At 56.4% G+C, this 19,396-nt stretch overlaps 1 protein-coding gene across 4 annotated transcripts in view; it reads left to right on the forward strand.

The window, feature by feature from the left end:
* Window positions 1-19,396, forward strand: part of TCF7 (transcription factor 7) — a 31,107-nt gene that overhangs the window by 10,971 nt on the left and 740 nt on the right. For 2 of the 4 annotated variants that reach the window (XM_068535881.1, XM_068535882.1), the window contains exons 4-10: window positions 11,673-11,784; window positions 12,647-12,737; window positions 14,339-14,431; window positions 15,690-15,809; window positions 16,232-16,394; window positions 16,506-16,613; window positions 17,135-17,183. In XM_068535881.1, the coding sequence (XP_068391982.1) occupies window positions 11,673-11,784; window positions 12,647-12,737; window positions 14,339-14,431; window positions 15,690-15,809; window positions 16,232-16,394; window positions 16,506-16,613; window positions 17,135-17,183 (736 nt within the window). The remainder of the gene's footprint in view (window positions 1-11,672; window positions 11,785-12,646; window positions 12,738-14,338; window positions 14,432-15,689; window positions 15,810-16,231; window positions 16,395-16,505; window positions 16,614-17,134; window positions 17,184-19,396) is intronic. The other 2 variants (XM_068535883.1, XM_068535884.1) reach the window with 1 other exon arrangement.

Here is a 19,396-nt window from a genome sequence, read left to right on the forward strand (position 1 = left end):
GGGACGCTGAGAAGCAGCCTGTGGAGAGAGCTCTGCAGCAGCGGCAGTGAGGTCTCTGCGGCTATAGCCAGGGTCCAGGCGGGGCGGCCCCGAGTGTGCGCTGGGCTGCAGCAGCCGCCCCAGAGCTTGCCGACAGGCTTTGAAGCAGGCTGCAGCCTGGGAGCCCCCCAGCTGTGGTGGGCAACCCCATGGGTGGGGCTGGGGGGGTGAACATAGACCAAAGGGTGTGGGGCCAGATGAAGCTGGGATTGCAGAGGCCACAAGGGTTGATGGCCGTGTTGAGGTGGGGTTTAAGGGATGGTGGTTGGAATCAAAAGGGTAGAGAGGATCTACAAGGCCAAGGCCACATCTGTCTTCTTCACTGCTGGAACCTTAGTGGCCAGCATAGTGCATGACCCATAGTAGGTGCTCGTAAACAGTTGCAAGAATAACAACAGCCACAGTAATAGTGCACATGTCAAGAACTTCCCAAGTGCCAGACCTGAGCTGGGGACTTTTAATCCTGATATCAAGATCCTTACAAGAAACCAAGAAAGCAGATACTATTATTGCTCTCATTTTACAGATGGGGAAGCTGAGGCTCAGAGAGGTTAAGAACTTGCTAGTACTTGGCAGAGTCAGGACTTGGACTCAGGTCTGTTTTACCCCAAAGCCCAGGCTCTGCTCTGTCCCTTTGGTCTTGATTGTGTGGAGCTCGTTGGGAGCATTGCAGGCTGCAAAGCTGAACCCACTCCTGTTGAGTTTATGAGCTGAATTCCTCTGGCCTCAAGGAAAGACTTGGCCCTTACTGCCCCTCCTGGGCGTGACCTCAGAGCTCCGGACCTGGGTCAGGGCTAGACTACATGCTATCAGGGGCCAAAAGGGTTGTTTCTTGGTTAGAAGCAGGACCTCAGGGCTTCCAGAATAAATATTACCTGGAAAAGTGTTTATAAATGACATTTAAGATGACATCAGGTTTGGGAATTCCCTGGTGGTCCAGTGGTTAGGACTCCACGCTTTCACTGCTGAGGGCATGGGTTGAATCCCTGGTCAGGGAACTAAGATCCCACAAGCCTCGCAGCGCAGCCAAAAATTAAATTAAATTTAAAAAAAAAAGATTACATCAGGTTTGATGCATGATGCAAGGACAGTTAAGACTATGTGTAGGTTGATTCCTTCTTTCTAACTTTGGCCCTGGTCCTGGCTTAGCTTGGAGCTCACTGTTGGACTTCTCTGGCCCAGGTGCCCTCCTCTGTGTGGTCCAGGGATGGGCTAGAGGGTGTCCTAGGCTCTGAGACAATGGGAATGGCTGGACTGAGGAATCTGAGGGCATCCCTGCGCATGGGTGTCCCCTCCCCAAACCCCTTGGGAACCAGATCCACCTCCCAACCCTGCTGCGGCATTTTGAGAGTTTCTTCTTCTACCACTGCCCTCCTCTGCACCTCCCGTGCCACCCCCCACCCCTCCCCCTGCCCCTGCCCTGGCTCTGGTCATTGGGCTAGTCAGGACCTCAGGAGTCTGGCCCAACAGCAATCTGGCAGTAGACCAAAGGAAATCGAGGGCCAGTAGCCCTGGCCTGGCACAAAGGCTGGCTTTCCTGAAAAGCCTTGGTCTAGGGACATGCTCGCCTTTGTCTTTTGTTTTCTTCTTCATTAATTTTTAAAAATATTAGCAGACACAAATATTACTTCATTTAATCCCTATGAGATATGGATATTGTACAGATGGGGAACCCGAAGCACAGAGAGACGCACTTTGCAAGTGCTGGAGGAGAGATGTGAATTCAGGCATCTACCTCTGTGTTCCCTGCCCTTACCACCTGCTACCTTGCCTCTTAGACAACATATCTATCCACTCATTTTTGAAAAATTGGGTTTTATAGCTACAGCTGGATCCCCTTGGCTCCCCCATCCCATCCATCCCCACTCCTCACCTCCCCCAGGAATTTAGTGTTTCACCCTCTCCCTGTATTTTTATAGTGTTAGACCCAGGTGTGTATCTGTAAAAGCTGTTTGCTGTGGTTTTTGGAACCCCCTAACTCCACCTCATTAGAGGGCTCCACCCCAAGAGGGCCCCTGTGGCAGTTGGAGCAGCCCTGCCCTCCTCCGTCTGCTTACACTTGGCGTGAGGGGCTTGGGTGGGAGCATCCTGGGGCCTGAAGCCTCCAGCGACTCCTTTCCACTCTTTGCCTTGTTCACTTGGGATAAACCACCAGACTGAGTCCAGGCAGAGCCCCAAGGGCCTTCTTTAACTGGCAGTAGCTGCAAGGGTTAGACCCAAGTGAGCTTCCTGACTGTGGCCCCAGGGCAGAACTGTCCTCCCGGGGCTGGTACAGGCAGCTGAACAGACCAGGTAACTCAGAGACCCCCATCTTGTCTTTGCTTCTCAGAAGCTGGCTGGAATTAATCGGGGCAGGAATGCAGTGCCAAGGCTGGGGATGAGATCTCCAAGTCTCCTCTGCCTCCCACCTTTGAGCCGTCGCTGCCCATCAGCCTCCACCTCTCTGGGCCCTGCGCCGGGCTGTCCTGGCTCTCGCTCCTGGGCAGCACACTAACTCTTCTGCGGGTGGCCATCCCACCCCGCATGCACGTGGACTGGGAAAAGAGGCCAGACCTGGTGGGAAGAATGACTTCTCACGGTTCCTTTAGTCATTTACGACTGAGGACCCACATCACCTCCTATGAGGGCAGGGTGTTGCTGGCAAAATCCAGCAGGTCCCGGGTGGGTGGAGGTCTTAGTGAGGAGACCCAGTGTCGTGGGGGGGGAGAACCTGGCAACCACTCGGCTCCCGCGCCTCACACGTGTGGTCTCCATTGCTGGTGTGCTACCAGCTGGCCTGTGAGGCCTCTCACTGAGTGGTAAAGATCTCTGGCCAGGAACCCCAAAGGGCTGGATTCAAATCCTGATCTGTCATTACTTGCTCTGAGACCTTGGGCAAGTCGTTTAACCTCTCCCGGCTACCCTTTCCTCATCCGCACAATCTGTACACACACGTCACAAAGTGGTTGGGAAGACTGGTGGGATTCGGGGGGCGGGGGGCGGACCCTGCAGGGTGCTAGGCACACAGGAGGCTGTCACTAGTGGGGGCTGCCGTCTCTAAATCTGCACCTCCACTGCTTTCTTCGTGCCTTTTCTACAAAGCCTTTTGGTTTTGCTCCCAGGGGAGCAAAATCTCTGAACTCCTCAAATGCCTTCTTCCCAGACCCTGGCTTTCCCTGCTGCCAAAGACAGCCTGAGCCGAGGTTGTGCCCTGGCCTCTGCCTCAGGCACATGGGCTCCCGGAGGGCTGGGCCGTGAGGAGCTGGGAGGGCGACTGCCTGGACAGGGGACGCCCAGCCCCCGGGCTGCTGCAGAGTCCCCAGACAGTGTGTCGGTAGCATCAACTAGCAGCTCCGCTGCAGCAGCTCCCGGAAGCTTATATTTTCCTCTAAAAACATCCTGTCCTGAGGGGCGTTTACCTCAGAGAGGAAGAAGGAAAACAAAAGTAAACGAATGCATAGAAACCGCTGGAGGCTGTGGGCCAGGCCACTCAGCTCAGTGAGGTTCCACTAGCTCCGGGGGTGCCTCGGGGCCAGGCTGGGTCTCTAGCAGGCCTGTGGTTTGCCAAGGCTGTAGGCAGGGACTCCAGTCCTCGCCTCTGCTGTGGCAGGACACCCTATCTGATGTCGAGGCCGGGCAGCTGCTGGACTGGCCACGTGGACCTGGGAGGGCTCTGTGCATCCCTGGCCACAGTCCTGTGCTGGCAGGCGGGACTAAAGCCTCCTGGTCCACAAGGGTGTGGCCCAGCCATACCCCAGCCCTCCAGCTCAGCTGGCCACACGGCCGCGGCTCCATGCTCTGCGGTGGGCGTCTAGCACGAGGCGTCCAGCACGCTGTGGGCGGGGTGCTTGAGGGCCGTCCTCTGGAGAGCACCATGTCCTGGGCAGCAGGGCCCAGAGCGGCGACTGGCGATAAAAGGGCATGAGCCCAGCCGGGGGATATCTGCAGACGGGTCTGCGGGAGCCCGCACATCAAGGCTTGGCTGATAGGCAGGCGAGTCCCCTTTGGAGGACCTGCTTCCTTCTGGGAAGTTCATTCTCATGGTCCCAGGCCGTGGGGCAGCTTCCCACTCAGAAACTGGCCAGACTCCTTGGTGCTTAAGCACCGTGGGTGCTGGACAGTGGATCCCCAGCTCCAGACCTAGAGGTCTGGGGGAGCTGTGTGTGGTGGGCACTAGTGGGCCCTGGAGCTGGGAGGAGTCCAGAGGAACTGATCAAGGCCAGAGCAGAGGCTCAGCGGCAGACCCTGGATGGAGCGTGGCCTGGTTTCTGGCAATGCAGGGAAGAGAAGTTGAGAACTGGAGAGAACCTTTTGAGCAGGGCCACTGTGTGGGGTTATGCAGGGGATCTGGGCCAAGGAGCTGAAATCTAGCCTGCACTATGCTCCCCAAGCCACGTGCCCTGGTGTGGGCCTGGCTGTCTCTCCAGAGGAAGGGGTACTTCTTCTAATTAGCACAAAGGCACCATATGAACTAGTGGTGGCCCTGGCTTTGGCTGGTGAATTCTGACTCCCAAGGTGTTGCAGGAAGGAGGAGATGGGGTAGAAGGAGGCACAGGGTCTCAGTTGCCAGGCAGGATGTCCCTGACTCCCAGCAGTGGCCCCAGTTCCTCCCAGCCTCCTGTGTGCTGCTGTGACCATGCCCAGCCCCAGCCAGGGTGCTTTGTCCAGTGCTGCCACACGCTCCCTAAACACTGGCTCACACTGGGCCCTACCTACACGTACTGCTAGAGACCCAACTTTGAGAGCCCAACAAGTGGGGGGAGAGCTCTCCAGGCAGAGGCAACAGCATGGCCCTTGAGGCCAAAGTGACTGGAGCACAGAGGGAGAGGAGGTGAGAGATGAGAATGTGGCTGTCTGGTGTTGCTTGAAGACCTTGAGAGACCTTAAAGGGGTCCCCAGCACTGACTTGCAATTTCCTCAGCGTCGCTGAGCCTCACTTCCCTCATGAGTAAAACGGGAAGGATAATGCCTGCCTCAAATCAGTTGTCACATGTGGCATTTACAATACTCAGTTTCACATCTGCGCACTTGGCAGAGAGAACAGTAACTCTATCAATAGCCCACCTTTCTGTCTAGCTCGAGGTGTGGATCTGCCCTCCTTCTGTGGACTCGTCCCAAGGGCCGTTCCGCAGCTCCAGAGCGGGCATCAGGAATACCCCCCACTTCCCCCTTCTAGGAGCCAAGAGACTGAAGTCAGGTCCATGGTTGGATGAGTGGGTAGGCATGCAGGGGTTCTGGGTCATCAGGTATTCTAGAGGCCTTCATTCAGCAAGTCTTAATGAACATGCCAAGTACAGACCCTGGAGAGGCAGAGGTGACTAACAAGCCGATTCTGCCCTCCAGGACCCCCAGGCCAACCCCTGCAGCAAGTGGGCAGCTCTGCCTGCTGGGCTGGTGGAACCCCACCCAGGTCACAGTCCTAAGGAAGTGGCCCTTAGACCGAGGTCAGGATGAGAAGGAATCAGTATGGCAAAGAGTAGGAGGAAGTGTGGAAAGTTGGGAGGGCAGGGCGTAAGGGGTGGGTAAAGGTGCAGAGGCGAAGAAGAGCTGGACACCAGGGTAAGAGAGAGGCAGGCCTGCGTGGTTGGGTATGGCTGGGGTGTGGCTGTGCGATAGTGAGTTGGGGAGATGTGGGCTGGGGACCTGGGGTCACGTCCCAACTATTGCCATCAGGCAAGCTCCCGGTGGCAACAGCCCTAGCAGGCAGGCAGGCATGGGGTGTAGCTAGAACCCCAATCCCGGGGTCCCAGAACTTACTGGAGCATTTTTAGGGCCAGGGGAGCACTGGCTCAGGTGACTCTGACCAACTAGGCTGAAGAAGGGAGAGACTGAGTGTAGGACTGGGACTCCTTCCCCCGTTCCCCCTTGTTCTATCCTTGATAACCGTAGGGCCTTTGCAGTACAGTGGGTGGAATCTCAGCTCTGCCACTTACAAGCTGTGTGACCTTGGGCAAGCTATGTAATGTCTCCATCTCAGTTTCCTCATTTGTTAAATGGGGATAATAATTGTACCTATTTCCTAGGTTTGTTTTAGGAGTACGTGAGTTAAACTCTATAAGGTGCTCAGAATTATGCCTCGCACAGGGTATAAACCATCAGTTGTCATTAGCAAATGCTGATCTCCTGGCCTGAAACATTCTTCTGCCTGATACATAGTAGGAGCTTAGAAAATACATCCTGACTGACTGTCTGCTGAGAGTGATCAACTGCGAATTCTGGTGCAGTGTGTGTATGTGTGTGTTGGGGGGTGGTGCTTCTCCTGGCACAGTCCCTGCCAAGGGGAGGCCTTCTGGGGAGGGCCTTGTCAGCCTCACACGCTTCCACCCCCCAGGCTTGAGACCAGAGGAAGCAGCAGCTTTCTTCGCTGAGAAAGTGTTGTGCGGCTTCTTAAGCGTTTGGGGGTTTTCAGAGTCAACCGTTAGAGGCGAGGGAGCTTCTCTGCTGGCGGTGGCAAGGGCTCTCAGGGTGCACACAGCCTGTAAGCCGACCTCTGCAGGGAAAATGCCGACCGTGTTTATTTTTCACCTGAGCCTGCAGGAAGTTGGGGGGTGGGGAAGAGGGAGGCGGGAGCAGCCTGGCCAGGCCCAAGCCCGACTTCAGAGCAGAGGAGACCGACCTCAGGAGTCCCTCATTTCCACCTCCTCCTGCCTGGCCCTGCCCTAGGGCCCCTTCTTGGCTCCAGCCTGCTCAGCAAGAGGAGGGCATGCTGGGGCACCAGAGTGAGGAATTTCCAGCCATGGGCTAACGAAAAGATCCCAGAAGGATGAGGACCGCCTTTGGGACAATAGGTTTTGAATTGGCGTGGGGAATAACAGTAAGAGCAATGTCGTGGCAGGAAGGACCGCCCCTGCTAAGGCTGTTACCAGTCCAAGGGTCTCAGAGTCTAGACTCGTCCTGGAGTGCTGCAGTCTGGAGGGGTCTTGGAGTGTGCTGATGAAGGAGTATGGTCTGCTGTTAGGTCTTTAATTTGTTTATACATCCCACCATGCTGGGAGCGCTTACTGAGTGCCCAGCGCTATGCCTGGCACTCTGCCCTCAGAGGTAAGAGATGAGGTTGTGCCGTCGAGATACTCAGGGACCGGTGGGGACGATCAACCCAGGCCTGCCTCCTTCCCTCGGAGGCAGGACACAGTCACCATCAGGGGAGGAGAGGAGCGGCGCTCCAGTCACTCGGCTCCCCAGACACAGGCCGGGCCCCAGGCAACTCCACCCTGCTGGCTGGGCAGGCTAGCCCTGGGACAGCCTTGTGCGGAGGCCGTGGAGCGGGACGTTCCATTGGCTGAGAGGGACGTGGGGCACCAGGTCCTGCGCCAGACAGTTGCCCCTGGCTGCCACCACCGGGCATGCAGGGGGCTGGGGAGTGAGGCTGAAAGGCAGCCTGCACGAACGTGGGAAGGACTGGCCAGGCCCTCGGTGCTCTGCCCTGGAGCCCTGGCACCTCAGGGCCTCCACCTGCCGGCAGGTTCTCAGCCCCACCTCCGCCCACCTGGCACCTCTCCTGTGGTCTGGCTACAGACTCCCGTTTAATGAGGCTTTTCCCCAGTTCCCGGGGAAGGCTGGGGGACAGGATGAGCCCTCTGTCCATCTGCTCCCGTCACACACGTACATACCACGCCAGAGGCTATAGGCTGAGCTGGATCCTGAGGTTTCCTAGACCTAGAATGAGCTGTGGTACAACATGGAGCTTAACCAGCCTGGCCAAGGAGGGTCAGCTCTAGCTGTCCCTCAGGTGACAGGGCTTCCTGGCCCAAACGAGCCTTCCCCAGGGAAGGTGGTGTGTGCGAAACCTGCTGTGGAGCCACCCTCTCCCTGCCCTGGGCAGAGTGGGACTCCAGGACTGTCTTCCTAGAGCTGGCACCTTGGACCCCAGGCTCTGCTCCTAAGATTTCCCAGGGTTAGAGCTGCCTATTCCACCAGCCAGGCTTATAACTCTGAGGGCTGAAAAGCCAGAGCCAAGGCTGGATGGCAGGGCCTTCTCTGAAGCAGAAGTTTAGACTTGAAAGCTCCGTGGTCTGCAGGGCCCTGTGGAGGGTGTTCATTCCACCCATTGCACCAGGGCTCCAGGCATTTGTGCCCTTAGACGGCGAATAGTGGAATGCCTTCCACCAGTGTCCCAGGTTCCTGAGGGAGTGGGCCCTGAGGCTAATCTCCCTGTGTGCCACAAGGCCTGGGATCTGGCTAATCCCTGTCCTAGGAACTTATCCGGGTAAAAAGGCCCCCGAGGCTTCCAGAAAGCTTTCTACCTTCATAGGCCCTTGGCTCCTGCTCCCAAAAATTCTAGGATGAAGCAGGGTTTTTTGCATCCATGACCAATGAGGTAGGCAGGGTTGATATGATCATGCTCATTTTACAAGGGGCATACTGGCCCAGGATCCTATAGAGGAAAGGTCAGCAAGCTTAGAGCTGTACTTCCCAACCCACTTCCCATCCTGGCACAGTTAAAAATGACCACTGGAGGAAGAGGCTGAAACAACCATGAGAAGTGCTGGGCATAGCGAGCAAGGAGAGAGGAAGGTAATGGGGTTAGAGAGGTAGTTGGGGGCCTGATCCTGGAGCTTCATAGGCCTGGGCTGAGGAGCGACGTGATCTGATTTATATGGCTGCTGGATGGAGGACTGAGGAAGCAGGAGGCTGCTGCAGTCGCCAGGTGAGAAGTGACTGTGGCTTGGACTGGGTGGGGAAAGGGAGAAAGAAAGAAGTGGTTGGATTCTGTTATATTTTGAAAGTAGAGCCATTAGGATTTGCTGACAAATTGGAGGTGGAGTGTGAGAAAAAGAAGCGTCAAAGGTGACTCCAAGCTGTTTGGTCTCAGCAACTGGAAGGAGGGAGTTACCATTAACTGAGGAAGATGGAGAGGAATGTTTGGGGCAGGAAGTCAAAGGTTCTACTTTGGACATGTTGAATTTGGGGAGCATTTGGAGAGTGGCGTTGCTAGGAGAAGTGGGGGCTGGAGACACAGATGTGGAGTCATCAGATGAAGACGTTTAAAGCCGTAAGCCTGGATGACAGCACCCTGGGAGGTGAGGATTGATAGAGAACTGAGGGCCAAGCCTTGGGTCAGGTCAGGAAGAAGATGAAGAGCCAGAAACACGGCCGAGAAGGAGTGGTCTCTGAGGTTAGAGGAAAATCAGGGAAGTGTGGCATTCTGGAATCCAAGTGAAGAAACTACCACAAGGAGGAGGGAGAAATCAGTTGTGTTCAGTGTGCTGAGAAGTCAGGTAAAATGCAGACAGAACTGACCGCTGAGTTCAGCAACATGGAAGTCACTGGGGACCTTGACGGGTCACCTAGGGAAGTGATGGGGCAAGAGACTGGCCTGGATGAAGGGATAATGAGAGCTGAGGACTAGAGGCAGCAAATGGGGACAGCTCTGCTGAGGTGGCAGCTGGAGGACTTACAGATGGGAGAAATAGCAACCTGCTGGTACCCTGGTGGGAATGAGACTGGGCTTGCAAAGTGCTGGGCACAGTGCCTGACATGTGGCAAGTACTCAGTACCTGAAGGGGTCACATTCCCCCACACCCCATACCCCACACCTACTGGTCCCAGTCTACTCCCCTCTCTCTTGCCGGTCACCTGCAGGCCTGAGGATCCTGTTTTTCATCTTCCATTCCCCCACACAATCCCAACCTGTCACAGGTGTGTCTGGGTCCGTGCTGGGGATAAAAGAAGGCCTGGGAATGACAGGAGCTTCCCCCAGCTTGCTCAGGAAGCCCAGCCTTCACACAGCAACAGGAAGGTCACAGCAACCAAAGCCTTGAACAGCATGGCCCTGTCTTCACTCTCCCCAAGTGATGCTGCCAGTGGGCTGCCAGGCGTGTCTGCCATCTCCAGGCAGACCTCCTTTGGCATAATAAGACCGAAGTGTCTGGCCCACGTGAGGCCTGGCACGAGGGGGCTAGGGAAGCACTGTAAGTAACGTTTCCTCCTCACTCTTCAAGGTGAATGAGGGGCTTCTTACATGTCCCTTCCTCATTACCTGACACCTGACTACTTGAGCTCCTGGCTTTATCCTCACAAGAGCCATTTGAGACAAGGTAATAGGTGCGCAGGTATTGTAGTAAATTAGATCCAGGAACTGAACGTGGTCGGCAGACTCTTCCTCAAGCTCACAGTGGCGAGTCCTCGGAAGCCCTCCTGCGCTGCCCCAGGAGGCCAGGAGAGGCCTCTGGTCCGAGGTGAGGCATCGGCCTCAGGAAGTGGCTGTGATGCCAGATCCATGCCAGCCGCAAAGAAGGAGCCACCACTATTAGAGCATTAGCTCCTGTCTGCCTGAGGACAGAAGGCAGGCTGATCAGCCCTGGTATCTAAGACTCCTCCTGGTGGGCAGATGGATGAGCAGGGGACGGCAGTGTCAGCAATTTACCAAGCCCTGAGGGGAAGGGTACAGCCTGTAGCCCAGCCTGAAGCTCCCCTGGAGGCAGGAATGTGGGAAAGGTGGTGGCCAGGGCTGTTGCTGGGAGGTGTGGGATCCTGTGCCCACCCGGGAGCCTCATGCCATGGCTACAGTGTGGCTCGTACCTGCCCTTCCCTCTAGCCTCACTCTGGACCCCCAACAGCCAGTGCCGAAGGACCGGTGCCAGGCCTCCTCACCAAGAGCTACCCTCACCTTCCCCAAACCTGGTGATGAAGGGATCATGAACCCCATCCATTACACAGGAGAGGAAGCCCAGAGATGTTAAGGAGTCTGGCTAAATTCAGCCCGTGAGAAATTACACCTACAGGGTGGGAAGGAGCCCAGACTACCATCTCTCATGACTGTCTTGGCCCAAAGATGTCCCGTTTCTTCTGTGTCAGGGGTTAGACGTCACTCTTCTGTGCTCCCAGCCAGCAGCATCCCCACAGGTGGACTTTTCCCAAGTGGAAGCTGACCTTCAGTTTTAGATGATGTCTCCAGGGCCCTGGCCTGCAAAGGTGTGCACCGAGGATATACAGAGCCAGGCCTTGGCCCTGAGCCGCAAACTCCCTGTGGTTGGGTCTCAGGGGAGCCCCCGTCCCAGTCTGAATATGAGTCAACTCATGACAAATCCATGTGACTAGCGTGAAAAGTAAGAGTCCTGCGGTGCTGAGGAAACAGGAAGTGTGGAGGCTGGGTGGGTTGGCCCTGGGGGGAGCCTGGCCACAGCTGGCACCACCTCCCCTGAGTTAGAGAGCTGAGGGGGCCCCTTCCCTATGTCAACAAATCCTCTTAAGCCTGAGGTGGGTCCAGAGGGTCAGACTCAAGTCCCTCAGCCTGGGGGCTAGAGGAGGGGGAAAGCAAGCTCCAGGCTGTCTTAGGGCTGGAGGCTTGTGAGCAGCTCACCAGACAAGCCATAGGGCCTCAGAGAAACTGGGGGATCTCTGAAACCAGGAGGCAGGAAGAATTTCCTGGGCAGGGGAAAGGCCTCCTAGAACTGAGGGCCAAGAAAGACCGAGAGGCTCTCCAGGAGACTGGACTGCTTGGGCAAAGTTGGGCGGGGGGCAGGGCCCCTGGGCACCAGGTGGCCTGAGTGGGGTCCTGTCCAGTGAAGCCTGTGGTTTTGATCACCTCCACTTTCCCTTGGTGGTTGGGCTGCCGCCACACAGCTAATTGGGGCTCTTCCTGTATGTGCACCCCAGTCCCGTGCCTTCCTCCCTCAGGTCCCCCACATTCACCCACCCTCCTCGTTTTTCAGCACAACAAGGCCAGTCAGCCTTCCCACGGCGTCCCCCAACTCTCTCCTCTCTATGACCATTTCAGCAGCCCACACCCCACACCTGCTCCAGCCGACATCAGCCAGAAGCAAGGTATGGATCCTGGATGGGAAGGGCCCAACAAGACCCAGAGCCGGGGAGTGGGGAGATCGAGTCCCTGCCTTCTGAGACCAGGTGGCTAGACCCTTTTTGTAAATGGAGAACCTGGGGCTGTGCAAACTCAGGGCCCCTCGAACATGCCCAAAAGATTGAGGAGCCCGAGGGCACCAAAGGGTTGGGGAAGGTGGTACCTGGTCAAACTCTGAAGGCTTCAGGTTGAGGTAGGAGCCTAAATCCTGCGTGACTACCCAATACCAGTATGGGAGTAGGCCTCTGTGTAAAGCTGATAAATATAAATCTTGCAGTCTTTCCCTCCCCCAGTGAGAAAATGGAAAGTGGTGGTTGTGATGGCTGATTCACCTCAGCCTCGGGCAAAGTCATTCTGAAATCAGCCATTGTCGGCTGTGGGAAACCTGCTGACTCAACCCTGGGGAGGAGGGGGCACGGGGGGGCGGGGGACGGGTGGAGCCCTGGCTCCCCAGGCCAGGGGGTCTGCCTCCTGCCCGGAAAGCCAGGCTAGAGCCCCCAGCAGAGAGGCCCCAGTTGCAGACCAGCACTGGACCAGCGTGTGGCAACGTCTGGCCTCCCACTCCTGAATGACTCCAACTCTGCCACTGTCCAGCCACTGTCCGTAGGCAAGCCACCCAAACCCTCTGCCCTTGATTCCCCTGGCCTGTAAATGGGGCACTGTTATCACACTGGGATAGTCCTGAACAAACCAGTATGTCTGGTCCTCCCTCTAGCACACGGAGATGGGACCCTAGGAGGGCCCCACAGGAGGCTCCAGGATGCAGTAACTAGCTGAAGTGGCCTCCAGGTCAGGCTGGCTCACTTACTCGGCCCCTCTCCACTGCAGGAGTTCACAGGCCTCTGCAGACCCCTGACCTCTCTGGCTTCTACTCTCTGACCTCAGGCAGCATGGGACAGCTCCCGCACACTGTGAGCTGGTGAGTGAGGGCCCAGTGGGAAAGGGGCACCTTGCGCTGGTTGGACCCATACCTGCCCTTCCATTTTCCTCCTCCATCCTTCTGTGCTGAGCACCCTGCTGCCAGCTCTACAGGTACCAGGGGCTGGCCAGCAGCTCTATGCATGCCTCAGCTAGCTAGACATACTCCCTTTGGGAAGGCAGGAGACCTAGCTCCTGGTCCTAGCCCTATCACACTCTGCCGTAACGTCTAAGACTTGAGTGGGGGAACCCTGGGCTGTTCAGGGCCATATGAGTATGTGAGGAAGAAAAAGTAGGCCTGACCAGGGAGGTGGCAGCGTGCATGGCCACAAGAGAGGCTGCTGCTTCACAGTGGCCTGGTGGACAGAGGGATACTTCGCACTTGCCTCAGTGTCTACTGCTGGCTGGTCCCCTCCTTGGCTGAGCTGCTTGAAGGGCAGGGTCCTTCTTGCCCCTATGGTGCCTGCTTCAGTCCAAGCCCCTGGCATTCTGCTTGGAGAGTCTACTAAGGCTGGGCCAGGGAAAGACGGCCTGGATCCCATTCGGTAGGCCCAACTGTGAGCCAAAGGGCCCGTCTTCAACTGGAGCTGGGCCTTGGCAGGGTACGTGACCCTTTGTTCATCATGCGCAGTTTGACCTAGGCAGGTCTCTAGCCTCTCTAGGTTGGGACAATTACCCAAAGGCAGGAAAGCTTGGCTTCCCAGGAAGGCAGAGCAGGCCAGAAGCCCAACCTGGGGCCCGCCTGCCCCTTTCTACTTGCCCTTTATCCACGTTCAGCTCACTCTTCCATGTCCAGATTGTCTCTGGATAAAGCTCCACCTTGAATACAGATCAGGACTACCCTTACGAGTCCCCCCAGGACTTAAGTGCACCGGGCAGGTTCTCAGGGAACCAGAGAAGCACTGCTGAAGCTGGTTGATCCTCAGGTCCCCGCCCTCTCAGAACTCAGTCCACCTAGTGCACAAGTCAGGCAAGAGGCCAATTACAGAGCACTGTTAGCAGTGCTTTGAGGACTGTAAAAGCCTGGAGGGACACCTCACCCAGCTTGGGATCTCAAGGGCTTTCAGGAGAAAGGGTGTTTTGGCCAAGCAAGAGCTTGACAGATGACCAGGAGTTTGAAGCAGAGTGGGACAGAAGAACAATCCTAACAGTGTCAACAGTGAGTGCAAAGGCCTTAGGGCAGGTATGCAGGTATCAAGCCCGAATTTCAGGAGGTGAGGCTGGAGGGACCTACTAACCTGGGTCCCAGGAGAATGCTGCCATTTCTACCCCTTATACACGAATAGAGGGAAGGTAAGCCTGTAGAGCAGGGATTAGGAACCGGGCCGCACAGCAGGAGGTGAGCGGCAGGGCGAGCCCCAGTCTGTGGAAAAACTATGTCTTCCACAAAACCGGTCCCTGGTGCCAAAAAGGTTGGGGACCGCTGCTGTAGAGGGAAAGGTTGCCCTCTGGTGGCAGGTGTTTAAAACATACACTAGAGTGCTCCAAGCAGAAGCCAATTTGCCTTATTACGCTAGGGGTCAGGCCCGAGCAAGGTGGGGAAGTCCTTCCCCACGTTTGGCAAGTAGCCAGACTGCTAACAGCTATCTCTCCCAACCACAGGCCCAGCCCTCCTCTCTACCCCCTGTCCCCTTCCTGCGGATATAGACAGCACTTCCCTGCCCCCACCGCAGCCCCTGGCGCCCCCTACCCCAGGTGAGTCCCCTACCCTGCAGCTAGGCTCCTGCTTCCTGTTGCCCAGGCTTCAGTGCCCACAAGAGGCCATGCCCAGGCCAGTGCTTGCCCTGTGTCAGTCGTCTGTCCATCCGTCCGTCTGTCATTCTCCAGCCCCACGCTGCCCTATACCTGAGAATGAAGCCAGTGGGAGTGCAAGAGGCCTAAGCCCAGGCCATACTGTGCAGAGCACGACAGAGCAGCCTGAGACAGTGCATGTACACGTGTGCAGGTGTGTGTGCACTCACCTCTGTTGTGCATCCTGCTGAGCAAAGGGTGAGTCAGGACAGCATCCCCCGAGCTCTGCCCAAACTGAGGCAGCACCTTTTACATGTGTGTCCAACCTCTGGCCCTTAGGGGCCACCTGCTCGGTTATTCCATACCTGTGCAAGCAGTAAGGGACAGATTGGTATCCATAGAACATCAAGAAAGTAAAGTGGGAGCTATGTGTGTATGTGTGTCCTTTCACTTGGCTCGCTCCCTCAGTGACAGGCTCGTGTGCAGGTATGGAACAAGGAATTCAACAGACATTTCTAGCCCTACTGGAGCCCACAGCCCAGGGTGGGAGGTATAGACACAGCAGCAGCAGTTGAATGGGCTATCTGGGTGATGGGGAAGCCCCGAGGAGACCCCAGCCATGTCTGATGGGTCAGGGAAGGCTTCATGAAGAGGATAACATCTCTTGAGTGAGGGGAACAAAGGGAACATCAGTAGCTGGAGATGGCTGGGGGTGGGAAGTGATGGGAAATGGGGTGGGGGTGGTGGGGAATGGGGCTAGAAATGTCAGCAGAGATGGCCATACAGGGCTGTGCAAGCCCTAGGGAGGGGCCTGGGTTTTATTCTGTGGGCAGTGGGGGAATTTCAACAGAAGTGGCCAAGAGCATTCAGGTGTTTTTAAAAGGTCACTCTGGCTGTTATAATAGAAGCCTGGAGGGGTCAAGGAGGAAAGTAAGGGCAGCCACAGGCTGAGGCTGAGCTGGTGAGGGCAGGAGGTGAGAAAGGGATAGATTCAAAAGCTATTCAGGACTTCAGTAACCACCTGAATTTGACATACATGTAGATTTTTGCATCGTGTCTGTGCAGTGTGTTGGGAGCAGGTATTTGTATTTCTGTGTACTTGTATGCAGGCCAGTGGAGGTGGGTATCTGTTCACCCTCTTGTACTGTGCAGGGGCCTCTCTGTGTCCAAAGATCTGGCCCATACATACCTGGCTCAGTGTTAACTCTTCTTCTGCCTTTAGGTTCACCCATCCACCCCTGATGCTAGGTTCCGGTGTACCTGGTCACCCCGCAGCCATCCCCCACCCAGCCATTGTGCCCCCTTCAGGGAAGCAGGAGCTGCAGCCCTATGACCGCAGCCTGTGAGTGAAAAGACACTCAATGGGGAGGGGGGGGTGGGACAGGCAAGCAGACCTCAAGATACACATTCCTCCCACCAGGCCCAAGCCTGCTGCCTGGAAGCTCCAGGGACTGCCAGGAGGCCTCTGGCCAAGCCGTCTTGTGGCAATTGCCACTGACCAGTTTTTTGATCCTCAGAAGCAGGAGAGGAGTGGGTGGATTTAGTTTGAGCCAAGAGGGGAGGGGCTTTCCTTACTTAGCTGCAGAATTCCTATAAGGAACAGTTACTTAGCTCTGCTCACCTACCTTGGGGCAGCTAAAAAAAGATCCCATTTACAAAACCCTAGTATCCAGGCACTTACACATAGACTGGACACACTAGAGGAGAGTGGTAGCATCAGGACACCGTGGGGGCCCCTGAGTGATCTGTTCATGTGTCCTTCAGGAAGACGCAGGCAGAATCCAAGGCAGAGAAGGAAGCCAAGAAGCCAACCATCAAGAAGCCTCTCAACGCCTTCATGCTGTACATGAAGGAGATGAGAGCAAAGGTCATTGCAGAATGCACACTCAAGGAGAGCGCCGCCATCAACCAGATCCTGGGCCGGAGGGTGAGGCCACGGGGCAGGTGGGCTGGTAGGGGCCGGCCCTGACTACCTTCACCCCGGTGCAGCCTGCTGACTCCCTGATGCACCTCCATCTGCCCCCCTTTCCCACTGCAGTGGCACGCACTGTCCCGGGAAGAGCAGGCCAAGTATTATGAGCTGGCCCGCAAGGAGAGGCAGCTGCACATGCAGCTCTACCCAGGCTGGTCGGCGCGGGACAACTACGTGAGTGGCCAACACACAGTAGGGGAACCTTCAAGATGCCAGGCCACAGTCTCACCAGGGAAGTCGGGACTACTGTCCTGAAGGCACAGAGGAGGAGGGGAGGTGGTGGAATAGAGGGTCCAAGGCCTCCCATGGCTAGCTCAGAAGAGGATCAGATGAGGGGAGCTGCCCCTAGAGGCTCATTTTCCCCAGGATGTACTTCCACACAGGGCTGTTGTCCAGTACTTGATTGGGCTACATCAGCACAAGCGGAGGAAGGGGCCCGGAAGTCACCTCCTGCATTCAAAAAGGAGACCAGTGTGGGAAAGGGAGGAGGAGACCCCAACTGCCCCGTGGTAACCTAGCAAAAAGTGCAATCAAGAAACACCAAGGGCCCCCAAGTCAGAGGGCACTGTGGACCTGGAATCCCAGCGGCAGCCAGACTAGGCAGCAGGCTGCAGGTGTCCCAGCCACTCGCTCACTGGGGTTACAGTGTCCACCTCCCAGCATCCTCTGAGCATCCTCCGCTTTGCTCCCTGCAGGGGAAGAAGAAGAGGCGGTCACGGGAAAAGCACCAAGAATCCAACACAGGTGAGGCCTTCCCTCGGCAGTAGTGGAGGCTCCTCTCCAGGTCCCCAGCTCACGAGCAGCCCTGCTCTGGCCCAGGAGAGGGGCAGAGTACTGAGCCATGAACCTTCAGGGCCTGGGCCCTCTGGAAACGAGGCCTGCATCTCACAAGTCAACCCCCCACAGGAGGAACAGCTACACTAAGTCCCAGGGAAGACCTGCAGAAGCCAATTCTTAGAGCAGTGCTTTGTGACCCGCCACACACACCCCCTTGCAAGCCCTGCTAGCGGCCAGCCTCTGCCAGAGAAGCTAGTGAGGAACTGTTTGATTCAAGACTAAACCCAAATACTGCATCCTGGTTAGTTCTGCGGAGGTGAGCAGCAGGCTGTCTGGGTGGAGGTTGAGCCAGGCCCCACGCCTGAGCCCAGTAGTCACACAGCCTGTTGGCTGGTGCGTAGCAATTTCTCTTATCACCCCACCCCCAGTTCTCACGGAGGTGCAAAGTGCTCTGTATAGAGGACCCGGGAGGCCGCACCCTGCCCCCACTTCACACTCCGCATCCACCATCCACGAGTGACTTTCTCAGCTGTGCTGCCCCACACAGGGAAGCTGGAGGCTAGGACTGGGGCATGGGAGAGTCCTCAGTCCTTTTCTAAGGTTGAACAATGGGCTTTACTTTCCTTCTGGAAAAGTGTGTAGCATAGGCTTAAGCTACAGCCCCAGGGGATATGGGTCAGGCAGACTGCACACCGGCAGAGATGAAGAAAAACTGGATAAAATGGGCAGGGAGTTGGCGGGGGTGGGGGTGCCCTAAGGCAGAAAAGGCTTGATCCCTACGGGCCCCCCAGCTTCTTCTCTGAGCTCCCTCGCTGCAAAGGGCCCCGCAAGCCACAGAGGGGAGCCAGTCTGATTGATAGGGTCCCCTCCCTCCCCACCCCCGCCGTTCTTCCCACTGCCTCTACACTGCCAGCTGGGTGCCACCCTTTCCTGATACCTTGGCTTTGGGCCCTGGGGCTCCCACTAGGGCTGGCTGTGCCGTGGAGAAGCCCTTGCCTGTAGGGACTGTGGGGTATCTGTGACTGGCTAACACTGATGTTACCTCTTCTTTCTGGGCCCTGCTCTGCCCTGCTGCCTGCCTGCTCGCCCTCTGCCCTGCTCTGCCCCTCTGGCATGGCTGTGAGCAGACCCTGGCTCGCCTAAGAAATGCCGTGCTCGCTTTGGCCTCAACCAGCAGACGGATTGGTGTGGTCCGTGCAGGTGGGTTTGTCCCCACCACTGTCCTCCCTTTGCTTCAAGCTGCTTCCCTTACTCTCTGCACATGTTCTGCTGGGCCTGCTGCCCTCCTTTGGCCCCTAGCCCCCAACATACCCGCAGACTGGGGAGCCCATGCCTCCTAAGAATGGGAGTGAACACAGAACAGCTCGTGGGGAAGACCACTTGGGTCTAAGAGGAAGGAGAAGGAGAGACAATGCTCTAGGAGGAAAGGAAAGGCAGACTTAGAAGGTATTTCTGGTACCTGGTGCCCAGGGGTCCCTGGTAACGTTGGTCTGGTGCTCATCAGGCCTAGCAGGTCCTCAGCAGACAAATCACACACACAGCATTTAAATGGCCTGAGCCCCTGTTCCCAGGCCTCAGAGTCATCATGGTCCACCAGCTCCCTCACTTCTTCCAGTTGGGATCCCTGCTGTACCATACCGAGCCCTTAATTGTAAGAATAACAAAGTGACTGTAGCAGAGAAAAACCTGAATAACCTAAATGCCCAGTGGCCATGTGACTTATATCATGTACCTACTGAGACCAGAGGGCTCAGAGAGGTAGGGAGATGAACAGAGGTACCCCTGGTACCCATACTCAGGCCCTGTGGCATTAAACCTGTATGTTTCACCATACAACAGAGAAATATTTGTGTATAGGAAAAGAAAGTATACCTACCAAATGGCTAAAGTTGCCTAGTTGAGGTTCAGGCCAGGCCTGCTAGGGCCAAGGCTGAGGCTGCTCCAGGCAGTAAGTTCACTGACTCTAGGAAATACTTGTCCAGCCCCTATGCGTGCCCACCGTGCTCCCTGTCCAAGGGCAAAGAGGAATTTGGGGGAAATAAGTATGTGTGTGTATGTACACATGATGGGAGGCAACCCTGTTCTCAGAGGAGGCCCTATTCCATCCATTCCACGCTACTCAGAAACAAAGTGTGGTCCAGAGAATAAGATGGTAGGAATGGAGAGGACAAGTCACTGTC

The sequence above is a fragment of the Eschrichtius robustus genome, chromosome 2, assembly GCF_028021215.1.
Source record: "Eschrichtius robustus isolate mEscRob2 chromosome 2, mEscRob2.pri, whole genome shotgun sequence".
NCBI lineage: Eukaryota > Metazoa > Chordata > Mammalia > Artiodactyla > Eschrichtiidae > Eschrichtius > Eschrichtius robustus.